Below are 23,323 nucleotides of genomic sequence, written 5' to 3' on the forward strand. Positions count from 1 at the left end.
TATTATAGTATTGTAATGAAAGGTCTGTTATTTAATGTTTGTGTAAAGGGCTATTTTAACTGTTGATGGGTAGTGCATCAGTAAAGTGAATATGGTATTGTGCTCTTGACTTGTTTGAATAGGTGGAGAGAGTGGTTAACTGTATTATAATAGTAAATAGAAAAATATGTTGTGCTCTTGCTTTTTTCTTTTTGAAGGTGGAGAGAGTACCATTGCTAGTGCCACAACAGTTTTATTTGAGGTCCATAACAGTACATTGTACTAAGCAATTGTTGGCTCATTAGTTTGTGATTCACATGCACTAAAATTCACCAGAATGCAGGAAATTAAGTCTTTGTAACTTAAATCTTCCGGGTGGGAAGTGGCCTGATTGGGGCTATATTTCGCGCTATATCTCCCGGTATGAATTATTTCCCCAGTCCGGCCCTGCACACAGCCATACGCCCACAGCGACCTCTGGCGCCCAATGTGTTAAGGAACCCCAACATGTAAACAACTGAGGATGGATCTGGAATGCTAGCTATGTCTGGATTATGCATTGACAGTAAATACTATTCTAATAGAACGTTCAAGACTATGCTCCAACTTGTGTAGTGTTTTACCAAGATTGTTGAACCGTGACATATTTCCTCTTGTATTTTGCGCTGTATTCAGCCATACCGACGTTACAGGTGAGCCTATTAGCCATTAGATGGCTAACGTTAACGTGATATTAACGCTAGAACGGTTAGATCTATCCGACCACAATTTGATTCCAAGTTTATTACATGCCTCACCAGGTTGGAGTGCTATCCAATTCAAAACAACAAACCAAGGTGGCAAGCTCTCACATCTTCTCTGAATGTCTGTCAGACGTCCTCTCCATAAAAAACTTAATTGAATTGCTCCTGCAGTCGACCCCCCCCCCCCCCCCCCCCCCCCCCAATAGGACATAATGTTATTAATATTATTCCCCAGTATGACACAATCAACACCAAATGAATAGATCTGGAATGCTAGCTATGTCTGGATTATGCATTGACAGTAAATACTATTCTAATAAAAAGTACAACTACAACTATGCTCCAACTTGTGTAGTGTTTACTAAGATTGTTGAACCCTGGTCATCTGCTGCCAGTGGTGACCTCAGGAAGCTCCAGGTGGTCCAGAACAGGGCAGCACGGTTGGTACTGGGCTGCTCACTATGGTCTAATGTGAGCCGTATGCATGCCCGCCTCTCTTGGCTTAACGTTGAAAATAGATTGTCTTTTAATATACTTGTGCTGTTCAAGTTGGTCATGAGCAGTAATACTCCTGTTTTTATACATAATCAGATTGTTTTTAGTAATACTGTGCACGAGCATTACACTAGAGGTTCCAGTAGTGGGCAGCTTGAATTGCCAAGTCCTAGAACCAGCGCTCTGGGGAGATCTTTTATTTTTAGAGCATTAACTCTGTGGAATGGCCTGCCTCGGAACCTCTGCTGCATTTACAGTAGATTCACTTTTAAAAAGAATCTTAAATTGTTTTTAAATAGTTTTTAACACTGTAAAGTGGTTTTTTGTTTTTGTTTTACACTAATGTAATTTTAGCTATTAATTGTTAAAGTAGGTTCATTATGCATTGTGTGTACTGACTTTTAATAATTTAGTTTTTTTGCAATGGTGATTGTTTTTGTGTTTTTTTGTGCGTGGACCCCAGGAAGACTAGCTGGTTGCTATCGCACCAGCTAATGGGGATCCCTAATAAAATCAAAATCAAATCAAATCTGACATAATTTCCTCACACGTCCTCTCCATAAAAGATTTAACTGCTCCTACAGTAGACCCCCCCCCCCCCCCCCCCCATTAGGACATACTATTTTTAATATTATTCCCCAGTATGACACAATAAACACCCAATGAATGAACCCCCAACCCAAAGTCCAAAAGGTTACATTGAATAATTCCCCCAAGGTTTGGTATAGGGGGAGGGGAGGGGGTATTCATGTGTTTCATGCATGCATGTGTCTAATTGTTGGAAGGAGACAAGAACAATTATACAATTGTCAGAGACAAGTTGGGTGAAATGTATTAACAGTTCATTGCAGTGGGCTAATTTACATGGCCCAGAAAGTCAAATTGCACAATTGGCTGTTAAAACATTGAACATTGGCCTTCAAGTACGCCGATGACACCACCATCTTGGGCCTCATCTCCAACAACGATGAGTCCATTTACCGGCAGGAGGTGGACAGAGCAGTGAGGTGGTGCTCATCCAACAACCTCCTGCTCAACACCTCCAAAACCATGGAAATTGCAATAGATTTCAGGACTTAAAAAAAAACACCCATACTCCCAATAACGATCTCAGACCAACCCATAACCCTAACTGAATCACTCAAGTTCCTCGGCACCCACATCAGCAATACACTCAAATGGGACATTAACACCACTGCCATCATCAAAAAGGCCCAGCAGCGCCTGTACTTCCTGAGGCAACTGAGGAAGTACAGAGTCCAACAACGCCTGCTGGTCCAATTCTACACCGCCATAATCCAAAGCATCCTCACCTCATCCATCACAGTCTGGTTCGGTTCCGCTGACAAACTCACCAAACACAAACTCCAACGCATCACCAAGACAGCCTCCAAAATAATTGGCTGCCCCCTTCCCTCTCTGGACTCCATCTACACCTCACGCACAGTCACCTGCTCTGGTAAAATAGTCAACGATCCCTCCCACCCAGCACACCACTTATTCCAGCGCATGCCCTCAGGTCGCTACAGGTCAATTTCAACCAGACACACACGCTTCACAAACAGCTTTTTCCCCACAGCAGTCCGAATACTAAACACACTGGCCCGCCCCCCCTTGCACAGACGGGCAAGCATCCGAACTGAAATGAACATGAACTGACACTAACTGACACTAGTTATATGTGACTGTCATGTATGTATTTATTGTGGGGATTGGGAGGGGGGCGTTCCATGTTGATGTCCTAGTGCTTAAATAACATGCTGTACCGCAAACGATTACCACCAACCATAGTTGTGTGGCATTAAAGTATCTTGTATCTTGTATCTTGCATTGAAGAGAACAGCCCAATTCCAGATATGCCAGCTAATAAAGGCTACTGTAGGAGCCAACTCCTATGATGATAAATTGTATCTTTATTGCCCCATTAGACATATAGTTTATTATGGTATTTGTGCTTTGTGTTTATTAATATATGTCATAATGAATTCCTAGATGGAGACTTACCTGGTCAACTCCCCTTTTTCCCACGTCCCCCCTAACCACTCCTATAACATGGCAGGTAATTTAGAGTTCAGGTAGGCCCAGGTAGAGCGGTACCATATAGTTTTTGACCGCACATAATTTGCACATAATTCGCACTTGATTGACAGTTTACGTTCATTTACAAAACCCTTTTTGTTTGTTTTATAGTGGTAGGCAGCTATTGGCTGTTGTGATTAGCTTTCCAATAAATCCTGCTTGTTTTGACAAAGTACATCGGATCAGCGTCATCTTTTCTTTTGGACTGCAATTCGGAGCGTGTCGGACTAACAACGCATTACCTGGAGCCTCAAGGCAACTGTGGTTCGTAGGATTGCCTTTTCAGCTACCACAGAGAATGCTACATGCAATTTGCTAATTCAAGGAACATAGCCCGCAAGAGGAAGGGACATTTTACAAAGAACACAAATGCAATTTACTTTAAACATATGATACATGATTACTGTATTTATTTGTTTACTGGACTGGCCCTGTAATTTGCCCTTCAGGTGAAAACTATCAATATTCTTATTAATATGGATATTCAGATCTCCATGTATGATTAATCTTTGACATCTAATGATACCAACTGAGATTAGCTCTGATAATTCCTGCAGAAATACTGATGTGTATTTTGGTGGTCGGTATAATGAGGGCCAAACACAGTGCATGAAGAACATGAAGAACACATGTAAAGTACAGTAAAATAGTAAATGAACTGCATTCATATAGAGTTTTTATCCAAAGCGCTTTACAAGTTATGTCTCACATTCACCCATTCACTCACACGTTCACACACCAGCAGATAGGGTGACCAGATGCAAAAAGTCCAAAAGCAGGACAACAGTAAGATTTTGGTGGGACAAAGTGGGACAGATAGACAATGTTAGATAATGTAATTTGTTTTATTAGAATAACTCGTCTTCACCGAATAGATAAAGGTTAAATCAAAATAAATACAAATTAAATACAGAATTATATCTCTCCACATTCATCTTGGCACTGGCAGCCGGCTTGTTACCACCTAACATCTGTTTTAAATATTCAAACTTTATCACTTGACAGGAATGTCTTGTGTTCGATATATTTTTTTTTTGCTTCGAAAGGAGGGACATCCTCTCAATATGTGGGACGCGGTCTCAAATGGTGGGACAGTACAACCAAAAGGGGGACACCTGGTCACCCTACCAGCAGAGGCAACCATGCAGCCTGTTCTTCGGGAGCAGTTAGGGGTTAAGTGTCTTGCTCGAGGACACTTTGACACGTTACCGGGGGAAGCCAGAATCGAACCGGGAACCTTCTGATTACGAAATTACTTTTCTACAGTACCTCCTGAGCCACTGTCGCCCAGTAAACTGAAGGGTAGATTTTTTTGGGTTACAATCCTTCACGCTAGTCGATGTGATTCGTTGATAATGCAAATGATACACCCATAGACTCTCACCTTGTAATGTGTCCCGTGGTGAAGGCACTGACGAGCCATCGGAGGTCCGTCACCTTGAACCCAACGAACACAAGATGGGTGTTCTCGGTCAAATCAATGGCACTCTCAGGATACATCATGTGAAGCGTTGTCTTATTTCCAACATCCGATTCGTATCCCTTGACATGACCCTGGTTCATTCTAAAGTACAAAGAGTGAGAGAGAGATACGTCTTAATGTAAAGTACAGAGAGAGAGAGATACGTCATAATGTAAAATAGAGAGACAGATATGCCAAAATGTAAAGTACAGAGAGAGAGAGATATGCCATAATGCAAGGTACAGAGAGAGAAAGATATGTCATAATGTAAAGTACAGAGAGAGATAGAGAAAGATACATCATAATGTAAAGTACAGATAGAGAGATACGTCATAATGTAAAGCAGAGGTTCTCAACCTTTTTCTCAGACGACCCACGTTTTTTCATATATTCTTTACAGCGACCCATATAACAATATCAATAAATCTTCATTGTACAGTACATGCAATCAAGTCAAGCCTCAAAAATACGAAAAGAAACGTACTTAATGAGAAGGTTGTGCCTGCATATTCTGCACGATCTGGCTCCAATTCGGTTCGCAGGAGGAGAGGGCAACACGCATATCAGGTGCAGCGTTCAGTCCGTTTCTTTGTTTCGTCTTCCAATTTTGCACATCTACGTCGTTGTGAAGGGCAATAAAACGCTTGCTTTACTCAGCAATGGGTACTCAGTGGAGAAGAGGCCAATCCAGAATGAAGATAACTTGTCAGTTTTGTGGCGGTTTTTCAGCGTGCTGTCACATGTCAGCTGAAGCATTTCTGATTCCTCGTTAGGAGTTAAATTTAACTCGACTATTGAGTCCGGGGTTTAAAAAGGCAAAGGTATTTTTCACCCACCTCTCGTCTTTCAAATAATTAAACTTCTCCTGCGGAAAGTAGCAAGAGCATTTTTCCCCTCAGTGAATACAGATGTGACTGGATGCCGCGCGTCAGGTTTGAATATGTTCGCAATGTCTGAACAGATAATTTCCACTTCCCTGTAGCTTTAGATTCAGTTTGTTTAGAATCGAGAAAATTTCAGCAAGATACGACAGAGTTAAAAGCCATTTCTCATCACTAAACGAATTTGCGAGCGGTGACTGTTTCTCAATGAGGAAAGTGTATATTTCATCCCTCAATTCGTATACTCGAGTAACCACCCTGCCCTTCGACAACCATCTCACATCTGTATGAAATAGTAAGTGGGGTGCGGCCGGGTAGTGCAGCGGACTAAGCGTCTGCCTACCACCACAGAGACAGTGGGATCGAATCCAGCTGTGGTGCCTCCGGCTTGGTCGGCCGTCCACACTAACACAATTGGCAGTGTTAGCGGGTGGGAAACCCGGCGAGGGTGGGTCCTGGTCGTTGTAAATAGCGACTCCTACAGTTCGGTCGGGGCGCCTGCACAGCAAGGGAAGGATCTAGGAGAGGTAGTGTGACCTTCCACACATTACACTCTCCCAGTGAGAGTCCACGCTGCCAGGTGAAAATAAGCGGTGGGCTGGCCACACATGTGTCGGAGGAAGCATGTGATTGTCTCCGCCCTCCTGGACCGACGGTAGGGGGTAGAGTGCGCAACGACCAGGAAGGGGATTGGGAATTGGCATAACGACTAACATTGGGATGGGAGAAAAACAGATAAAGAAGGGGGAAAAATATAATAAAAAAATAAAAAAATAAATAGTAAGTGGTTGTGCTCGGCTCCCATTTCAGTACACAGGGCCTCGAAAAGCCGGCTATTGAGAGCACTGCCACACTTTCGGGGCCATTCACATATATCTATGTTATTGGGCGCCAGCGGTTAACGGCCAAAAACGTATATATACGTTTGTTAAGATCGTTTTCCCTTTTTTCCAATTTTAATATCCTATTCAATGTCAGGGACCTGTATGTTGCCGTTAAAAGGCATACTGGGACTCCGAAGGTGCAGTACCGGCCAGATACGGCTAGTAGGCAGTATCGAGAGTGCAGTAAACCCTGTTCCAGACCGGGTGCTACCTTTAAACCGCTCCGGACGCTCTTTTCTAGTAATGGGAAACCTAGGGCTTCACTCGATCGCATTGAATCGTTTTCGGGACCCCCGATCCATATGTTGTGGTGGGTTATGTCGTGGACCAGATGGGCATAGGATGGACCAGATGGCGATCAAATAATTGGAATATTCTTTTTTGAATACCACCAACCACAGGTAAGGACAATCTGACCTCAATTTCAGCTTGATCGTGCATGGTTTTCATACCCATCCCCCTGATCGGCGTGTGTTGTGGTAATAACGAATGCCGTTATTGGCAATCAATTAATCAGAAACGACCCACCCCCCCCTTTCATGCATTCATGATGAAACATAATACCTATCATATGCATTTTATTTGAAAATAATAGCGTGTCCAGGGATGAAACGCCAATGGTTTTAGTAGAATTCACGTTGTGCCCTATAGCCAGCCTCCCAGGAATTAGCCTGGATCATTCTGAAATTATACTCATATTCACCACTGAATAACGCGCGAACGTATTCATTAATTTCATTAAAAATTTTTGCATCTTGAACGGAAGATAGTTACTGTCAAATGACCATGGTATTGTATCCATAGCTATAATATAAAATATAGATTTAGCTCTACAAACAAGGTGACGCACAGTGAAACTATGTAATGAAAACGAAGGTTATTCTATAACCCTAGTTATATGAGTAATAGCGAGCGCTTTGCTCTATTGGAACTGTCCCTTTAATCATAACCTAAAATGAAAGCTTTCACCTCGTGTACCCGCCCACCTGCCTGACCACTCCCACATCTGCTCCTATAAAGCGGGGTCATGGCCATACAACAGCTCCTTCCCCAGTCTTTCACCACCGAAACAGAAGACTGTGGGGTCCTCAGTGAGTCAGAGCAAAGCGATCGCGATTACTCATATAACTAGGGTTATAGAATAACCTTCGTTATATTTCATTATAGCTTACGCTTTGCTCTATTGGAACACAAGAGCTGAGCAGAGCGTAAGCCCGACAGATGCACCCGCTGAGGTCCCCTACAACCATTAGAACCGGGGAGGATCCGGGCCCCCCCGCCCCCCCTAGCGAGGGACGGGAGGGGGATCGGACCCGACTGTGCGAAGAGGGTTTAGCGCCTCAAACGCACAGGGTGAGCAGACCGTGGGACTTACCTTTGTTTAGAAGGGCCCGCGACTACTCAGACGCGCATCCCACACGCCACCAGGGAACGGACGTGAGCAAAACCCCCGTCACAGCCCCCAATATCGCGGGGTCGGAGTCAAAACCCTAACCCCGCGGCAAGGCCGTAGCAGCAGAACGCGGAGTAGGTCCCAGCCTCAGTGGGTCCCACCCCGGTGCTAGGACCCCCTGAAAAAAGGGGCCTGGTGAGGTCTATGAAGCAGTGGCATCGAGACCCCACCAGACGGTCACTGGTGACACCACATCGCCAGCGTATCGGACAGGGCCTAAACCAGGTGAAGGCCCTTCTCCCCTTGGCACGCTGATCTGAAGTACTCCCAAAGAGGCTTCCCCCCCACAATAACGTGGGGCCAGCCGGCGTGCCGGGGAGACAACCCTCCAAGGAGGTTGATCCCTCAATCCAGGCCGACAGGTCCCAAGAGTAGAACTCGACCTGCGCCCGGAGCACTGCGGACTAGACAGGCGCCTAAGGGGCTTAGTGTAAGAACAGCATCCCGGCGGAAAGGGTGTTCCGGTATACTGTGCACCATGTCACAATCTCCATGAACCCCGACCCCGCCAATTTATTAATTCCGTGGGGTCGAGGTTCAGAGAAAGAGTTTGACATAATTGGCAGACGTCATGAAAGATGTGGGGGCATACTCTCGGGCAGCCGGGGTCAGACCTGGGCTCAACCTGAGAGTCGACTCTGCTACCAACACACCGGGGAGACAACCACCCCCCTATGTTTATTATAACAGGAGGTGGCTGCTCCCATAACCCACTAAGAAACTATCATCCCTGTACCTAAAAAATCCAAGCCTGCTTGCCTCAACGACTACCGCCCTGTAGCTCTCACCTCCATAGCCATGAAGAGCTTTGAGAAGCTAGTAAAGGGCTACATCTGCTCCTACCTCCCCATCAACCTGGACCCCCTGCAATTTGCATACCGCCCCAACAGGTCCACGGAGGACGCCATAGCCCATGTGCTGCACACAGCAGCATCACACCTGGACAAGAGGCAGGGGAACTATGTGAGAATGCTATTCATCGACTACAGCTCAGCATTCAATACCATAGTCCCCTCCAAACTCATAGCCAAGCTCAGGGACCTGGGCTTGAACTATGACCTATGCCAGTGGGTCTTGGACTTCCTGACGGGCAGACCCCAGGTGGTGAGAGCAAGCAACTGCACCTCCTCATCCATCACCCTCAACATAGGGGCCCCCCAGGGCTGTGTTCTGAGTCCCCTCCTCTACTCCCTGTACACACATGACTGTGTGGCTCAGCGGAATAACAACACAATCATCAAATTTGCTGACGACACAGTAGTGGTGGGCCTGATCTCTGCAAACGACGAGAGGGCCTACCTGGAAGAGGTCAAGGTCCTGGTGGGATGCTGCCAGGAAAACAGCCTCTCCCTGAACGTCAGCTAAACAAAGGAGATGATTGTGGACTTTAGGAGGTCGGGGGTCAGGGACTACAGCCCCCTCAGCATCGACGGGGCACCGGTTGAGAGAGTGAACAGTTTTAAGTACCTCGGAGCCCACATATCCGAGGACTTGACATGGACCACACACATTGACAGTGTTGTGAAGAAGGCACGACAACGGCTCTACTTCCTCAGGCGCCTAAGGAAGTTCCAAGTCAGTCAGAAGATCCTTAAGAACTTCTACTCATGTACAATAGAGAGCATTGAAGTATCTATCATAACGTATAACGTATCTCTGATCGTATAGTGGAATTTCCCTTCTCTCTGTGTTTGTTGCATTTCAATTGGGTTCGTTTGCAGGAAGTAGGCACGGACGAAAGCTCTCGGTTCCAACCAGACGGATCTGTTTTTATTCATCAATCAAAAGCTTCAGTTCCTATTATAAAAGTGGTTTCCAGCCGTTCCCATATTGACAAGATACAAGCTGGATCCCATAAATGTCCACAAGTTATTGTTCAAGTCTCTGATCGGCTGGTGCCGAGATCAGAAAAAGTCTTCTCCTCTTTGTTGATTCAAGTTGGCCTGGAAACCCGAGGCTGGCCCTTTGTTGTGCTGGTTTCCCTGGCAACTCGTCTCAGCGATCCTCTGGCTCAGAGCCGGGTGCGCTCGTTTTCTTCTCTGCTCCGATCCTGTGGCGCAGCGCGGGTTTCTTCGACTCCTCCTTCTCCGTCAGCCCTGTAGTTAAAGACATCTCTCCGCCCCCTTTTCCGTGTCGTCCTAGTGACGATAGCTAGGGGCGTCACTTCTTTCTATTGGCTTAACTTGATATCGGCCATTTTGGATCTTAAAGGGACATGGTACTATTTACATCTAGGGACGTTTTTACCATTTCGTCTCCTTATATGGGAAGCTTCCAGTTTTTAGAGGGACTCTCTTCTTGAACAGAAATAGAGCATACGTTGCTTCCTATTGTGGGATATTCGTGGATATCCTGAAGAATGTACTCAGTCAACCGAGATTAAGATAATAAGGTTTATTATCCAGACAGATAGAAATATACACATAGTATTTAGAGAGAGAATGGCTGAGGCTCTTGCCCCAGGTGATCAGCTGAAATGACCCAGGTAACGAGCCAGGATTGTTCTCGGGAGGAGCCTTATATGGTTAAAAGGGGGGGATGTGGTCCCATTTGATAGGTCAAATGTGTTGTGGTTTGTAACCGACCCCAATCGCACAACACAAGACAGGTATGAGAGTAAGCCAAGAACTGGGCATTTATTGAATAACAAAGAAAAATGGCACTGTCCCTTTAAGGGAGAACACAAATTACTGGATAACAAGAAGGGAAAGGTACAGTGCCTTTAAGAGGCGAGCTGGCTAAGGGGAAGGCTAAGGGAAGGCTAACGGAACAGGGCCGGGGCAAGGGACAAGGCAGGAACCAGGGAGGACTAGGAGGACAGGACAGGGAGGACTAGGAGGACTAGAGAGGGGAGAAACAGGGACAGGGGCCCGCGGAGGCGGGCTGGGGAGAGGGAGGACTGGAAGGACTAGACAGGGAGGACCAGGAGGACTAGAGAAAAAAAGGGTAAGGCCTTGGAACAGGGCGAGGGCTGGAGCTGCATACTGGGACAGAGAAAACAGGGTAAGGCCTTGGAAACAAGCATTAATGAATGTTGCTGCTCTGCAGCTTCTCCCGGGATGGTTAGTCTGGGGAAGCAGGTGGGTACATCAGAGCCGCTCTGCAGACTTCTCTCGGCAGATCTCCGAGGTGGGTAAACGGGACCGAGAGGGAGAGAAGGAGTGGGTTAGCTCAGAGTACAATGGGGAACAGAGCAGGTGACAGGAGAGGTGACTTGTCCCAAAAACAGAGTAATCCAAGTGACAGAATCTTCGGTGTATATACACACTGTGAGCGAAGTCCCAAAATACAAATCCAAGTGAATAATATCTTCGGTGTGTAAACACACAGTGAGCGATGTAAAGGCCAAAATATTATCCCAATGAAACAATCCAAAAAGGCTGAACGCTGGGTGAGTGACTGTCTGATAAAAAGCAGGAAATCTTCAGTGTTATATCAACACACGAAAAACGGATAGGATCAAAGACAGTCATAAAAACTCACCCAGGCGCTGTGCGTAAAGAGCGTTGGAACAAAACGGAGCGAGCGCGTCGCCACTGGAAACGGGTGTCCAAACGGAGGTCTGAGTGGTGCGCGACTGCTTGGAGTAAGCGCCGGTACGGAGGGCGCATCTGGCGCGGAGGTCTGAGTGGTGCGCGACTGCTTGGAGTGCGCGCCGGTACGGAGGGCGCATCTGGCGCGGAGGTCTGAGTGGTGCGCGACTGCTTAGTGTACGCGCCGGTACGGAGGGCGCATCTGGCGCGGAGGTCTGAGGGGTGCGCGACTGCTTGGAGTACGCGCCGGTACGGAGGACGCATCTGGAGTGCGTCTGAATGCGCGTCAGGAGTGAAGAGCGCGTCTGCGCGGAAGAGCGCGCCGGCTCGGAGAGACGCATCCTCCCGTAGAGTATTAGGAAGCGATGCGCGTCTGGAGTGAAGAGCGCGTCTGCTGCGCGGAGGTCTGGATGCGCGCCTGGAGTGAAGAGCGCGTCTGCGCGGAAGAGCGCGCCGGCTCGGAGAGACGCATCCTCCCGTAGAGTATTAGGAAGCGATGCGCGTCTGGAGTGAAGAGCGCGTCTGCTGCGCGGAGGTCTGGATGCGCATCTGGGCGTCTGCTGCGCGGAGGTCTGAATGCGCGTCTGGGCGTCTGCTGCGCGGAGGTCTGAAGTGGAACACTGGGATACCTCCCGTAGAGGATTAGAGAGCGTAGTAACAATGTCTCCATCCAGGCAAACGGCGACAGGTGGCCAAGGCTTGCAGTGCATCTGACGCCGGAGATGAAAACAGCATAACAGACAGAGAAGCCTCCCGAAGGAGTCTTGGTGATAGAGATATGATACGGAATGATACAGGATGTTACGGCACGACCCGACAAGGGACAGAGGGGAAGAGCCAGGTACTTAAAGCCCACAGGGGTGCTAATTAGAATACACATCAGGTGCGGGAGGTAATTGATAATCGAACTAAAAGTGTGTGTTCGGCACCAGACCAATCAAACACATAATGACAGGTAGTCCAAGGGTGTGGTTGCTGAAGAGCAAACGAACGCGAGGGTGGGGGCTAGTGAGGTGAGGAGAATGCAATAGATTAACAGTAGGCTTAAAGGAACAGAGCGAGTAGGTGAGCAATGGACAAAACCTCACAGTACCCCCCCCTCCACGGGAGCCACCCGGCGACCCAAAAATACAGACAGAGTGGCAGGGGAAAAAACAAGGCAAAAAACAAAAAGTACTGGGCCAAGCCAGCAGGGGAAGCCACAACAAAAGTGGGGCTAGCAAAAGAACAGGGTAGCTGAGGGGTAACTAGGGTAGCTGAGGGGTAACCATGGTAGCTGAGGGGCAACTGGAGGAGCTGAGGGGTAACCAGAGGAGCTGAGGGGCAACCAGGGTAGCCGAGGGGCAACTAGAGGAGCTGAGGGGTAACCAGAGGAGCTGAGGGGTAACCATGGTAGCTGAGGGGTAAGTAGGGTAGCTGAGGGGCAACTAGAGGAGCTGAGGGGTAACTACCAGGGCACTGGTAGCTACAGGGCCTATGCTAGCTGTAATGCAACATTAACAAAGAGGCTGCGCTAGCTGCCGGAGCTAGGCTAGCTGACAGGGCTGGAACAGGGGCACTGGAGAGGGGAACAGGGAAGGGACTAGCAGAGGGAAAGGGTAGCTGCCAGGGCACTGATAGCTACAGGGCCTATGCTAGCTGTACTGCTACATCAACATAGAGGCTGCGCTAGCTGCCGGAGCTAGGCTAGCAGACAGGGCCGGAACAGGGGCACCGGAGAGGGGAACAGGGAAGGGGCTAGCAGAGGGAAAGGGTAGCTGCCAGGGCACTGATAGCTACAGGGCCTATGCTAGCTGTACTGCTACATTAACATAGAGGCTGCGCTAGCTGCCGGAGCTAGGCTGGCAGACAGGGCTGGACCAGCATGAGAGAACAAGCTAGCTGGAAGGACAGTCCTAGCTGTGGGGAACTGACCTTGCTAGCTGAAGGGGCAGACCTAGCAGTGAGAGAAAACTGACCCTGCTAGCTGAAGGGGCAGTCCTAGCAGTGGGAGCAAACTGACCATGCTAGCTGAAGGGGCAGTCCTAGCAGTGGGAGAAAACTGACCTTGCTAGCTGAAAGGCAGTCCTAGCAGTGGGGAAACTGACCTTGCTAGCTGAAGCGGCAGTCCTAGCAGTGTGAGATAAACTGACCTTGCTAGCTGAAAGGGCAGTCCTAGCAGTGGGAAACTGACCTTGCTAGCTGAAAGGGCAGTCCTAGCAGTGGGAGAAAACTGACATTGCTAGCTGAAAGGGCAGTCCTAGCAGTGGGAAAACTGACCTTGCTAGCTGAAAGGGCAGTCCTAGCAGTGGGAAAACTGACCTTGCTAGCTGAAAGGGCAGTCCTAGCAGTGGGAAAACTGACCCTGCTAGCTGAAAGGGCAGTCCTAGCAGTGGGAAAAAACTGACCTTGCTAGCTGAAAGGGCAGTCCTAGCAGTGGGAAAAACTGACCTTGCTAGCTGAAAGGGCAGTCCTAGCAGTGGGAAGGCTACACAAAAAGTGGAGGCCATGCAGAGGGACCGGGTTAGCTGCCTGGGCATGGCTAGCTACAGGGCCTATGCCAGCTGCAAGGGCTGCATTAACATAGAGGCTGTGCTAACAGCCGGGGCTAAGCTAGCAGACTGGGGCCATGCAGAGGGACTGGGTTAGCTGCCAGGGCATGGCTAGCTACAGGGCCTATGCCAGCTGCAAGGGCTGCATTAACATAGAGGCTGTGCTAACAGCCGGGGCTAAGCTAGCAGACTGGGGCCCTGCTGAGGGACTGGGTTAGCTGCCTGGGCATGGCTAGCTACAGGGCCTATGCCAGCAGCAAGGGCTGCATTAACATAGAGGCTGTGCTAGCAGCCGGGGCTAAGCTAGCAGACAGGGGCCCTGCTGAGGGACTGGGTTAGCTGCCTGGGCATGGCTAGCTACAGGGCCTATGCCAGCAGCAAGGGCTGCATTAACATAGAGGCTGTGCTAGCAGCCGGGGCAAAGCTAGCAGACAGGGGCCATGCTGGTAGTAGAGGCCTAACAAGCTGCAGGGGAGCTAACGAGGCTAACAGGGAAGCAAACAGGGCTAACAGGGGAGCACTAAACAGGCTAAACGGGGGAGCTAACAGGGGAAACTAACAGGCTAACAGGGGAACTAGAGGGAACAAAAAAAAAGGCAAACTCAACCACACCGTCTGTGCTGGCTGGGGTCGTCGATTTGGTCAGGTCGTACTGTTGTGGTTTGTAACCGACCCCAATCGCACAACACAAGACAGGTATGAGAGTAAGCCAAGAACTGGGCATTTATTGAATAACAAAGAAAAACGGCACTGTCCCTTTAAGGGAGAACACAAATTACTGGATAACAAGAAGGGAAAGGTACAGTGCCTTTAAGAGGCGAGCTGGGTAAGGGGAAGGCTAAGGGAAGGCTAACGGAACAGGGCCGGGGCAAGGGACAAGGCAGGAACCAGGGAGGACTAGGAGGACAGGACAGGGAGGACTAGGAGGACTAGAGAGGGGAGAAACAGGGACAGGGGCCCGCGGAGGCGGGCTGGGGAGAGGGAGGACTGGAAGGACTAGACAGGGAGGACCAGGAGGACTAGAGAAAAACAGGGTAAGGCCTTGGAACAGGGCGAGGGCTGGAGCTGCATACTGGGACAGAGAAAACAGGGTAAGGCCTTGGAAACAAGCATTAATGAATGTTGCTGCTCTGCAGCTTCTCCCGGGATGGTTAGTCTGGGGAAGCAGGTGGGTACATCAGAGCCGCTCTGCAGACTTCTCTCGGCAGATCTCCGAGGTGGGTAAACGGGACCGAGAGGGAGAGAAGGAGTGGGTTAGCTCAGAGTACAATGGGGAACAGAGCAGGTGACAGGAGAGGTGACTTGTCCCAAAAACAGAGTAATCCAAGTGACAGAATCTTCGGTGTATATACACACTGTGAGCGAAGTCCCAAAATACAAATCCAAGTGAATAATATCTTCGGTGTGTAAACACACAGTGAGCGATGTAAAGGCCAAAATATTATCCCAATGAAACAATCCAAAAAGGCTGAACGCTGGGTGAGTGACTGTCTGATAAAAAGCAGGAAATCTTCAGTGTTATATCAACACACGAAAAACGGATAGGATCAAAGACAGTCATAAAAACTCACCCAGGCGCTGTGCGTAAAGAGCGTTGGAACAAAACGGAGCGAGCGCGTCGTCACTGGAAACGGGTGTCCAAACGGAGGTCTGAGTGGTGCGCGACTGCTTGGAGTAAGCGCCGGTACGGAGGGCGCATCTGGCGCGGAGGTCTGAGTGGTGCGCGACTGCTTGGAGTACGCGCCGGTACGGAGGGCGCATCTGGCGCGGAGGTCTGAGTGGTGCGCGACTGCTTAGTGTACGCGCCGGTACGGAGGGCGCATCTGGCGCGGAGGTCTGAGGGGTGCGCGACTGCTTGGAGTACGCGCCGGTACGGAGGACGCATCTGGAGTGCGTCTGAATGCGCGTCAGGAGTGAAGAGTGCGTCAGGAGTGAAGAGCGCGTCTGCGCGGAAGAGCGCGCCGGCTCGGAGAGACGCATCCTCCCGTAGAGTATTAGGAAGCGATGCGCGTCTGGAGTGAAGAGCGCGTCTGCTGCGCGGAGGTCTGGATGCGCATCTGGGCGTCTGCTGCGCGGAGGTCTGAATGCGCGTCTGGGCGTCTGCTGCGCGGAGGTCTGAAGTGGAACACTGGGATACCTCCCGTAGAAGATTAGAGAGCGTAGTAACAATGTCTCCATCCAGGCAAACGGCGACAGGTGGCCAAGGCTTGCAGTGCATCTGACGCCGGAGATGAAAACAGCATAACAGACAGAGAAGCCTCCCGAAGGAGTCTTGGTGATAGAGATATGATACGGAATGATACGGGATGTTACGGCACGACCCGACAAGGGACAGAGGGGAAGAGCCAGGTACTTAAAGCCCACAGGGGTGCTAATTAGAATACACATCAGGTGCGGGAGGTAATTGATAATCGAACTAAAAGTGTGTGTTCGGCACCAGACCAATCAAACACATAATGACAGGTAGTCCAAGGGTGTGGTTGCTGAAGAGCAAACGAACGCGAGGGTGGGGGCTAGTGAGGTGAGGAGAATGCAATAGATTAACAGTAGGCTTAAAGGAACAGAGCGAGTAGGTGAGCAATGGACAAAACCTCACAAAATGGGTGGGGGGGGGGGGGGACACAGGATTGGGGAGAAAGGGGAGGGGAATGTCTTTACATGAGGGAGTTGGGGAATCATTATATTATTCCACACTATTTTAACAGATAAAAGTACCTTGTCATCTTTTTCTGGTCTTTACCATAAGAGATTATTCTTTATTTTGACTAGACAGTTGCTAAAAGTCTTTCCTTGAGTTTTGTCCCCATTTAACTATGTAATTAAACCTTTTGTTGTTTTTTAATCATACTGGTTGTATTTCTATTTTCTAAAGTAATCCTTAACTTTGTTTTAGCTTTATAGAACACTAAGCAGCTTGATCTGACTTCTAATCTTTGGTTCATAATGTTTTTATAGTATAACAAAGCTTTTAAAGGATCAATCTGTATCTTTATAGTTTTATACTGAGTTGATTAGTCTTAAGATTGATTTTCTATGGGCAGAATATTCCTGATAATATTCTATATCTTATTATACCTTTTTAGTGTATTCAACCTAGTTTTCCAATTTCCTAGGAGACAGAGCTCTCCTCCTACAAGTATTTTTAGTGCATGCAGCTGGTTTATTACTTCTAGTAGGCTGACACAGACCTCAAAACCCCCGGTCCTCTGTTTTTAAGATAGTAAGTTTAGCTTGTCCCCAGGCCTAATGATCCATTGGGGGAAGGGTTTGGTTTCAACAGCCATCTGTTCACTGTTCCTTACTGGCCTCAAGACTTCCAGTCTATCTGTTTTAAAGATAATAAATTACTCTAGTGACCTTCTCCTTTAGAATGTGCTTTGGCGGGGGGAAGGGTTTTACAACAGTGGCCTGTTTTAACTGTTACTGCTATCTTTAGACTTTGTGCCAGCGTTACAGACAACCACTTACCACTTACAACAGCACGGTCCCCTGTAGAATTGCACATTCCTTGGGAGAAGACATGTTTTATTGCAGAAATATACCACAGCATCCTGACTGGCAATATCACCTCCTGGTTTGGGAATAGCACTGCACAAGACCGAAGCAGACTACAGAGAGCGACACGTTCAGCCGAACGCACAATTGGAGGGGGGCTTCCCACCCTCCAGAACATTTACAACAAGCGGTGCAGGGGTAAGGCTAAGAGAATCATCAAGGACTCCAGCCACCCAAACAACTGCCTCTTTGAACTGCTGCGGTCAGGCAAGCGATACCGGAGTCTCATGGCGAGCACAGAAAGACTCAGAAGAAGCTTCTATCCCCAGGCCATCTGGCTGCTCAACGAACAATAAACACTATGCAACAACCATCAAATGCACACAGCACACACATCCACACGCACACACTCACTTTAAACAAACAACACACTGCAGCACCCACTCTTCACACTTTAGAACACCTATACACACTTTATATTTATTGGTAAAGGATTTGCACTACAACCCGTACACCTTACTGTAAATTGTACCTAAATTGTACCTCATCCCATTTCTGCTTTGCACTATATAGTATTGTATATTAGTACATTGCATAGTATATTGTATATTGTATGGTAACTCAGTTACTTCTATTCTGCATTGAACATTGTACATATGTCTATACTGAACACTGTGACTTCTATTTTTACTTCTATTTTTACATGCTATACTATTTTATTTCATACTTATCTTGTCTAGCACAGTCTCTGGAGCGTAACAGTAAGAAGCATTTTGTATAAAAGTATTCTGTACTTCTGTATGACAACTATTAAAGAAACTTGAAACTTGAAACTATACACAGGCTATACAATGCAGTTCAAGCGTTTCAGGTTTAAAAAGGGTTAACCCAGGCCAACAGGTTATTAAGGCCAAGGCCTGACCTGGGCCTGGTGGACCGGGACCTACACAGGGATGCATAGAGGAGTTGACAGAAGCAGCCTCCCGGACAGCCCCCTCCCATCCCCGGTTTAACATGGAGGGAGGGGTGAAAGAAATGGAGAAGGACCAACCCCCTAACATCGTGCAAAAAGGTACAACACAGTATGGACCAATGCATGCCACTGTTAAGGGCAACTCAAGGTGACTCAAGGTGATGTATATGACACACACATTCATGACATCAACCCCTGTGACGTCCGGCCCGACCTGGCATTTCCCCCCCGGAAAAGCACAGAGTCCCGCGGGGCACCAGAACCTGTCTGTGCCCCGGCGAACAACGGGTTAAACTGATCCGGTCCGGCGCGACCAGGACCAGTCCCGTGCCCGTGCAGTCACGCCGCGGCCCCCAGTCCTAAGAGGGGGGTAGGTACGCGTGTCGATCCAAAACATCACAGAGGGCGCCACCAAGACAGTCAGTACGCGAACGCACTGCTCTTGATGGCCCACCCAAAGGTGTGAACCCGCCCTGCCAATGTTTGATCTACCCCGTCATCTCCCCCTGGAGATGTACGTGAGCCGTCGAGTCTAACCTAGTGCATAATACTGTAAAAGCAGTCTGGAATAACTAGCCTGCTTTAGCGCGCCACTTTAAAACAGCAAGTGAGGACGCATCTCGCAGGCAGCTGATCCCAGGCCTTTGTGGTCGCTTCTGTGTTAAAGGGGAACTATTTTACTATTTCTTTCACTATTTGGGCACTTTTACACAATTCCTGTGAGTTTATGGAACACCTCTGTAATATATATATTTTTTTTATTCATTGTTTTGTATTTCTAATCAAGTCCTCAAAAACAGCATTTTTCGACCTCAAGATCTCGAGCCGTTTTGAGCCTGGGCTCCTAAACCACTGCGCCACGGCCCCGCCGCCTGAACATTAACATGCAGCGGTGTCTCTCTGACATCACATATCGCGCACATTTTCAAATGACTCAGTTCAGTGAGGGTGAATATTGTGAGAGGAGAATTGGAAGAATGCGCCAATATGAGAATTTTGAGACATAGATCATATTAATATAAGTCCACATAGCTAGGAAACAATGCTAAACACTCAAAAAGGCCATTTATAAGATAGTTCCCCTTTAAGGTAAGACCTACTTTTCCTAATTACAGTAACTGTATTATTATCATTATTGCTCATTTATAAAATGTCTATGGTATGATTGTTGTGCGTTGGTTACATGTGCAGCTGCGCTTGTCTCGTGTGTGGGTGCGTCACTCTTTGAGTACTGACCAGGGTGCCACTGCTGACTGGTGTGATAATGTTGCATTTGCCTACTATAATAATGATAGACTCGATGTGTTTGGTCGTGGACTTGTTGTTCGGTATTGGTTCATCCGTGTGTTTATGTGTAAATAGGACTGTTGTGTGTGAATTTTTGTGTTGGATCAGAGGGATTAATCTGAGCATGTGTATTTCAATATGTGCGTCTTCATTATGCCTGCAGACCTGTGTGGTGTGGACTGTGTGGTTCTGTAACGTTGCTCATACCTATAGCCTATGTCAGCAAGCGTCACAGTAAAGTCCTCCCTGTGAGACAAGTGAAGTGCTGGTTTAAATCTGATGAACGTGACTTTGACGTTTTCAGGGTGCTATTTGGTTCCTACAGCCCACTCCCCAAGAACCACGTGTCTATGGTTTACCTTATGACGACGTCATGAATGTCGATGAGGGCTCCGTAGTGTGATTTAATCAGGTTCCCTGAATTACCGACCACGGCACACATCCTGCAGCGCCGGGGGCTTGAATCCATGAAGCTCAAATTGTTTGGGAAGAAGTTGAACAGCTCTTCCACAGCGGTTTCGTAGGAAACGTCGTGTCTGTCAGCCTGTAAACGCTGACACAAACCAAACAAGACATGTGGCTTCAATACATAGTGTGTGCAGGAGGGGGGGGGGGGTCAAAACTATTTTGTAATGAATCCATGATTAGCCTACGTTACAACATTGTTTAGATCAGGGGTAGGCAACCCTAGGCACGCGTGCCTGCATTTTTTTTGCTTTGAAATATTATAGTGAAATATTTTGCACTGTTGTCGCATTTATCTTGTTGAAATCCTCCCACAGGTTCTTTTTACTACCACATATTTAATTGAGACCCTTTATTTGTTTATTATTTCAATTTAGCTGAAAATACATTGCTACATCATTCAGTAACATTTGCAGAGCCTTATAACAAAAACATTATTACGGTCACCATTGTGACCAGTGGGATTAATCAACAAATTTTATTATTTATTTTTCTATTTCATTGAACATTGCACATGTTAAAAGCAATTTTTTTTTACTCAAAATGTGAGTATTACCAAGTCAACTTGTGTTCTTAAAACAATGACAATAAACATAGTTTTATTAGGTTGAAATAATGTGGTTGTGTACTTATTTTTCTGTTAACTTATTATGGATTGAAAACTGAAAACCTTAATGCGCAGTAACTGAACTCAATATTTTTAAGTTCTGGTAACTTATTATAATAATTTTTTTTACAGTGTAGTCTTGCGATCAATCAAAATTTATTTACACGATATACCTCACATTCACCCTCCATTCACATCCTGGTGTTCTCCTGGTGTTCTCCATTAGGCCTGTAGGTGGAGCTATGACAGCACACGTACAGTACACAAACCGATGGTGTGTGATGTGTCCAAAAATGAATGGGCAAATGTGAGTGAAATGGTCGCACTGTATGCAGCTGTTTGTCTGCATTGCATTCCCCCCCCCCAACTCAGATTTAGGGTTGATACGACCATCATAATAATATTGTTAATAATAACAATAACAATAATGATGTAATAATGTACAAATTATCATTAAAAATACCTGATTATGAGAAAAAAGAATTACGATGCATGGAATATTGTTGAGGCACACTAGTTACAACTATATTTCAAACAGGCACTCCATGTCAAAAAGGTTGCTGACCCCTGGTTTAGATCAAAATGAGTAAATCCCGGATCACCTGCTCTGAGGGAATACAGTACATATTGCCAACTCATCGTCTTATCTCAATAATTTCAAACATAGATTGAAGACCAGCCTGATGACTCTAAGCCATCAACTTGACTCCAACTCACTGACACTCTCATACAAGCGCACACACACACACTTATGTTGTTTGTCTTGTGATTGAATTAGCAATCGACTTGTGTTTTCTTTTTATTTATATATAGGTGAGGACTTTGTATATCAGCCCTGTATGGTTTCCTTTCTCACCTGCACACAAGTTTCATTGTGTACTTTTGATTTGCTTTCATTAAGAGAATAAATAAAACAAAAGCTGTTTCACACCTGAGTGAACATAATGAGGATAGAGGTAAGACTGACTCACAGGGGTATAGAGATATGAGGATAGAGATTAGACTCACTCACAGGGGTATAGAGATATGAGGATAGAGATGAGACTGACTCACAGGGGTATAGAGATGTGAGGATAGAGGTAAGACTGACTCACAGGGGTATAAGGCCCGGACTGGCCATCGGGAGCACCGGGAGTTTTCCCGGTGGCCGGGCCTGCACAGATTTTTTTTTTAAATTATATAAAAAAAAAAAAAAGTATTATTATAATTAAAAAAAAAAAAAATTCCATGCCATTGTTTCTAGTTGTGGCGGCGGCGCGGCGCGATAGTTAGATAACCTAGGTGGGTGGGGAACAACCAGGATTTCACTGTCTGCGACAGAGTTGGAGAACTATCTGACTCTCTCTCTCTCCCTCACGCGGACGCGTGTAGCTTATTGCCAGCGGAAGAGTGCAAGAATGCTTCCGCATTTGTCACCGCACGCCAGTACGGTAATGCGCCTTTCCTTTCGCCCCGCTCAGACAAATGCATGTAGTACATTGCAACACAACGCAGCATTTCCGCATACATTGCAACGAATCACTTGGAGTTTGAAAGTGATATCAGAAGAAACTACTCAACCTCGGCTGTCTTTAACTAGCAGGACGCTAGTGGGCTAGTCGCTAAAATATATATCGTTTTATATATAATTGTACCAACACAGATATTAGGCAGTACACACATTGTCCTGCAATACATGTACAGTGAATGCACAGCTACATTCGCCATATATTTCTATCGCTGCTGCGGTCTACAGTGAAATGCAATATTATTATTATTATTGTAAAGATTATCATTACAATCGCAGCCTGGAGAGGCAATGTTACAAGTGTACGAGGGTTGTGTGCAAAGAGCACAGCCTCTCAATTTGCACAACGTGCACAAAATAATAATTGTAATGATCTTTACAATAATAATAATATTGCATTTCACTGTAGACCGCAGCAGCGATAGAAATATATGGCGAATGTAGCTGTGCATTCACTGTACATGTATTGCAGGACAATGTGTGTACTGCCTAATATCTGTGTTGGTACAATTATATATAAAACGATATATATATTTGAGCGACTAGCCCACTAGCGAGGCAACCTCCTGCACCATCGCAGCAGCGCCGAGCGTGGTGATACAAGCGGGCTGCTCTGAGGAAAGGAGCCCCTTCACGCTAGTGGGCTAGTCGCTCAAATATATATCGTTTTATATATAATTGTACCAACACAGATATTAGGCAGTACACACATTGTCCTGCAATACATGTACAGTGAATGCACAGCTACATTCGCCATATATTTCTATCGCTGCTGCGGTCTACAGTGAAATGCAATATTATTATTATTGTAAAGATCATTACAATTATTATTTTGTGCACGTTGTGCAAATTGAGAGGCTGTGCTCTTTGCACACAACCCTCGTACACTTGTAACATTGCCTCTCCAGGCTGCGATTGTAATGATAATCTTTACAATAATAATAATAAT

The 23,323-nt window shown here is 46.8% G+C and overlaps 1 protein-coding gene across 1 annotated transcript in view; it reads right to left on the reverse strand.

The window, feature by feature from the left end:
- Positions 1–4,676: 4,676 nt before the first annotated feature.
- The window catches only part of LOC311246883 (CMP-N-acetylneuraminate-beta-galactosamide-alpha-2,3-sialyltransferase 1-like), a gene marked incomplete at its 3' end in the record, with an annotated part of 29,731 nt that continues 11,084 nt past the window's right edge, over positions 4,677–23,323 (reverse strand). Inside the window, exons 5-6 of the mRNA XM_084337124.1 lie at positions 20,155–20,348; positions 4,677–4,860 (exon numbers count right to left, since the gene is read on the reverse strand). Of these exons, the coding sequence (XP_084193250.1) occupies positions 4,677–4,860; positions 20,155–20,348 (378 nt within the window). The remainder of the gene's footprint in view (positions 4,861–20,154; positions 20,349–23,323) is intronic.

This window comes from Notolepis coatsorum (assembly GCF_963971535.1).
Source record: "Notolepis coatsorum genome assembly, chromosome: 20".
Taxonomy (NCBI): Eukaryota; Metazoa; Chordata; class Actinopteri; order Aulopiformes; family Paralepididae; genus Notolepis; species Notolepis coatsorum.